This window comes from Salvia hispanica, chromosome 2 (genome assembly GCF_023119035.1).
Source record: "Salvia hispanica cultivar TCC Black 2014 chromosome 2, UniMelb_Shisp_WGS_1.0, whole genome shotgun sequence".
In the NCBI taxonomy this organism is placed as follows: domain Eukaryota; kingdom Viridiplantae; phylum Streptophyta; class Magnoliopsida; order Lamiales; family Lamiaceae; genus Salvia; species Salvia hispanica.
In genome coordinates, this window is record NC_062966.1 from 23683013 (window position 1) to 23688239 (window position 5227).

A 5227-nucleotide genomic window follows, 5' to 3' on the forward strand; every position below is an offset into this window, starting at 1 on the left:
GATTTTTAAAATGGAATAATTGATAAAAATAAGAGAGATATAAAAGAAAAAAATATTAGAATATTGTTAAATGGAGAATGACGTCCTAAAAAAATTACTATACTAAAACTAGAAATTAACTACTATTTTTAATGGGAAAAACTAAATTAAAAAAAAAATCAATTATTATGGTTCCATATTTGAACAAGCAATCAAGCATCACATCACATGTATGAAAATATAGAATAGTATGTAACATGTTAGTTATTTATTGTAAGTGAACCTTTTTTATGCCAAGATAATAATTAGTCAACTTTTCTGCGTGATGTCTGAACTTAACAACGTTGATTATATTATTTAAATGCATTGGCATCTACGAGTGTTGTTTTCCTGTCACATGGCCCCTATATAGTATAATTTCAGTAGGTCTCTTTTTAATTTTTTAAGCTCAATAAAATATGAGTTGGAGGGGCTTGGTTCTTATTGTATACTCAACTTGCCTCAATTATTGGAAATCCATGACACTCCCCAATTTTTAATTATATAATCTGTCAAGCGGTTATTAAACAAAAAAATGTAAGTAAGACTAATCCACAATACTATTCATCAAAAACTAGCTAGATTTTTTTTATTCTTTCCATTGCAAATTAAAACAGTCTTTCTTCTTCACATTGCTAGTCTCTGTCTGTGAATTGAGATTGAGTGAAATGGCTGCATATGGAGCACTTGTTTCTGTGATGAATATTATAGATCAAATTCAAACACATCCAAACCCTCCAATTTCTATCCACCAAAAACAGCTTGAATCTCTCATTGAAGCGGTTACATCCCTGCAACATTTTCTTGAAAGCTATTCTCCCCATGTTGGTTACACCGAAGAGGAAGATATCTGGGAGAGTCGCATTGCTGAAGCAGCTTACGCTGCTGAAGATGTGATCGAGTCCTATATTGTCGATCAAATTCATGCTCAGTCAGAAATTGATGTACAACACATAAGCTCACCTGAATTCTATCAAGGTCTTGTTGATTGCCTGAAGCCTTATACATAAATCATTGTTTTGGTTTTCAAGTTGCCACAATTTTCTAATAAAGTCATTTGTATTCAACAGGTCTGCAGAAGGTGATAGAAAGCATGAATTTGATCAACATTGAGATTGATGAGAAGATGGTAGTCCAAGATCAGCCTCACATCATGAAATCTGTTACTCCTGCAGGCTCGTCTAGATCTACTTCCACTGCTAAGAATGTAACCATGATTGGTTTTGATGATGTCTTGGATCGGATGCTGGACAAGATCACCGGAGGAGGACCCCCTCGCCAAATTATCCCGATCGTTGGAATGGGTGGGATAGGCAAGACCACTCTTGCTCGGAATATCTTTGTAAGTCCACTTGTCCAGGAATCTTTTGCTGTTTGTGCGTGGTCTGTAATTTCTCAAGAGTATAATGCACGAGAAATTCTTAGACAAGTTCTTGATCAAGTGGACAAGAGGGATAGGGAGAACGATAAGAAAGATTTGAGTGAAGATGAGTTAGGAGATCATTTGTACAAATATTTGATAGGAAGGAAGTATTTTATTGTAATGGATGATATGTGGAACATAGAGGCATGGAATCGAGTTAGGAGATTCTTCCCGGATAGTAAAAATGGGAGTAGGATAGTAGTGACAACAAGGCTATCAAACTTGGTATCTCAATTTAACTACTCCAATGGTCTAGATCTGAAATTTTTGGATGAGGATGCTTGTTGGAATCTGTTTTGCAAAACTGTGTTTGGGGAAGAAGCTTGTCCTCTTGAGTTGGAGGATGTTGGGAAAAAGATTGTGGAAGGTTGTAAGGGACTTCCATTGTCAATTGTTGTGATAGGGGGGCTCTTATCAAAGTCTGAACGAACAAAAGAAAGTTGGGGATTGTTTGAAAAGAATATAAGTTCAATTGTCAATTCGGATGATAACCAGAGTTGCTTGCAAGTATTATACATGAGTTATAATAAGTTGCCGGTTCATTTGAAACCATGTTTTCTCTTTATGGGGATGTATGGTGAGGATGTTGAGATATTCGTCAGTTCACTCATCCTATGTTTTGTTGCTGCGGGATATGTAAAACCAATTAAGGGGAAGTGTTCGGAAGAGATAGCACAAGAATATTTAGAAGAACTTGTTGAAAGGAATCTCCTTATAGTTGAAAAGCGCAGGCATGGTGGGAAACTGGAATCATTCAAGATGCATGATCTGTTGAGGGATCTATGTTTGAGAGAAGCTCAAAAATTGAAGTTTTTATTTGTGTTGGGAGATCGGAGCTTTCCACAGGCTGTAAATTCTCAACGCCATATCGTAAGCAGGTTAAAGAAAGATGAATATCCAACTCCACTCATTCAATCCTTGGAATCTGCATCACTTGTCCGGATGCTTGTCGGGGAATTTCCAGACAGTTTCTCATATAATTTTAGATTGTTGAGGATAATGGTTCTAGAGGATTACTCAGAGGAAGAAGATAGTCATGATTATTGTGAGGAGATTCTCCATGGGCTTGTTAACTTGCGTCTTCTTATTATGGAAGTTCGTGGTCATTCTTTACCTTCTTCGGTCTACTTTCATTGGAATTTACAGACACTGGTTATACAAAATGACCATGAGGATTACGTTTGCGAGATTTGGAAGTTGCCTCAACTTAGGCATTTCATAATTTATAATGGGGGGACACTTATTGGCGCATATTGTCTCCCTGATCGTTTCAATGACGAAAAGGATATGGTGTTGAAAGACCTTCAGACACTTTGTGTGGTTAGCAATCTCAAGTTTGGGGAGGGGGTGCTTAAAAGAATCCCCAATATCAAAAAATTGAAGCTATGCTATGATAGAGAAGTAGACACCTCCGGAGAAGAAGATTATTATCGTCTCAACAATCTCTGTTGCCTCCACAAACTCCAAACTTTACGGTTTCGTGGTTCTTCACGACAAGTCAGCTTCCCGCATTCCCTCAAGAAGTTGACATTAGAATGTACACAGCTTGCTTGGGAAGACATGAGCACAAAAATAGGTTCATTGCCCCATCTTCAAGTTCTCAAGCTGAAAAACAATTCCTTCATTGGGTCTGAGTGGGAAACAACCGAAGACCAATTCTTGAATCTCAAGATCTTGCTGATTGAGGCTTGTTATCTAGAGTGTTGGATCACAGACAACACCCACTTTCCACGCCTTGAGCACCTTCATCTTCGCTGGATGGAAAGTTTGAGGGAGATTCCTTCATGCATAGGAGACATACCAACACTTCACTCAATTAAGTTGTTATATTGTAGTGATTCAGCGGTGGCTTCAGCTCAAACAATAAAGGAGGAGCAACAAGAACTCGGCAATCAAGACCTTCGAATCATTGTTGTGGAATGAAGAATTTTTAAGGTAACACTGTTTTACTTAATAATTATTGTATTATGCTTTTTTACCTTAATATACCAGGATTATGATGAAATGGGTGTGGTAAAAAAGGTTTTTTGTTAATCAATTAGCATAATTAACTAACTTGTTTAGAGTAAATTTTTGTTCATTTTTCATCATGAGGGAAATCGGTTGCTCTTTTTTAAAGATGAAGATGCTTGTATTTGGAGAAGGTGCGAGTCTGACAAAAGGAGATGATCCAAGTTGTGTTTCTATGCTTATCATTTCGTAAATTTATTTGCCGTTGTCTTTTTTACCATCCAAGTCATTTGAAGATTGAGAGTTTTTATGCAAGTTATTGTTATTATGTGACTTTGCCCTTTCAAAATGTTACTCTTAATGTGTTGATATTGAGATAGTGTGTTGGTGGTGTTTCAAGCGTAATTTATTCAAGAATGTACTATTGCAAAATATCGTTTTGGCTAATTTTATCGCGTTCACGTTGCTGAAGCGGCTTACGATGCTGAAGATGTAATCGAGTCCTATATTTTCTGCAAAATATCATTTTCGCTTTAATTGTGATTGCTTCAATTGCAACCGATCACAAAGGTTGCCATTTTCATTCTTGTTTCTATGATTCTCTCTATTTCATGTTGAACATTATGATGAATGCAAAATAAATTTGATTTGAACCTTTTGTCATAGGTCGGTAGGTGTCAAAATAGAACATCTTTTAATTAATCTAACCTTTCAATTGTCACTATTTTTTTTTTGTCATAGGTTGGCTGACGGCGGCTTGGAACGCCATGGTGGCGATCAGGATCGCGACCACAACCATGATGGAGTCAGCCACTCGAACCGTGGGGTTTGAGAGGAGTGGGCGGATCCACACCTGAGCAACCGTTTTATTTCGTCAGTTTCGTGGTCGGATCCGGAATAGGAGATGCGTCGCATCAGGAATTTTATTGGTGTTTCCCATTTTGAATTCTTTGATTTCTTGTCGATCTTGGTGTCATTAGCCAAGTATCGAATAATCTACCAACAACCAACCAAAATTAGTTATGAACATTAGTTAAAGACATACTCCCCCCGTCCCGTTTAAGATGACACGTTTTCCTTTTTAGTTTGTCCCAACTAAAATGATACATTTCCCTTTTTGGTAACTTTCTCTCTCCAATTAATACACTCAACCACTTTTTCTCACTCCTATTAAAATATTCATCTTTCTTTATCTCTCTACTTTAATACTTACACTCACCTTCTCTCTCTCCAATTAAACACTTTAACCAATAACTCCTAAAATCCCGTGCCGGCTAATCAATGTGTCATCTTAGCCAGGACGGAGGGAGTAGTATTCTGTACACAGGGATATTTAATTTCGTGGTTCAATATTTCAATTTGATGATAATAAGACATATGTGAAAGTTCTCAAAAGCATTAGTTGGTTAAACATATAAAATAAAAATAATTTGTGTTGGTTGTGTTTCAACTTTCAAGCTGAAACTGATCTTAGTTTATTAAAACGAAAATGAAGTGTATTACCGTTATATTGCAAACTAGTACTACCTCCGTCCCCCAAAATTTGCTACACTTTGACCCGACACGGGTTTTAAGAAATGTAATGGAAAGTGAGTTGAAAAAGTTGGTGGGATGTGTGTCCTACTTTTAAAGTATTAGTTTTATAATAAAATGTGAGTAGGAATGAGTTAGTGGAATATGGGGTCCACTACCAAAAATAGTAAAAGTGAAGTGTATCAAATTTTCAGGGACGGACCGAAATGGTAATATGTATCAAATTTTCAGGGACAGAGGTAATATCATTTTCACTTTAATTACTTAAATTCGTTTTCGTTATTTCGATTTTATGAATAAAGT

General features: G+C 36.5%; 1 protein-coding gene across 2 annotated transcripts; it reads left to right on the forward strand.

Annotated features, from left to right (window-relative positions):
• Positions 1–613: 613 nt before the first annotated feature.
• Positions 614–4515, forward strand: LOC125204966 (putative late blight resistance protein homolog R1B-16). 2 transcript variants are annotated; one of them, XM_048103739.1, is made up of 4 exons: positions 877–996; positions 1089–1099; positions 1194–3376; positions 4133–4515. In XM_048103739.1, exon 3 carries the CDS (start codon positions 1232–1234, stop codon positions 3362–3364), a length of 2133 nt encoding a protein of 710 aa, XP_047959696.1. In that variant the 5' UTR covers positions 877–996; positions 1089–1099; positions 1194–1231; the 3' UTR covers positions 3365–3376; positions 4133–4515. The 2 variants fall into 2 exon arrangements, with proteins under 2 accessions (XP_047959695.1, XP_047959696.1); XM_048103738.1 differs by having other exon boundaries at positions 614–996; positions 1089–3376.
• The last annotated feature ends 712 nt before the right edge of the window (positions 4516–5227 follow it).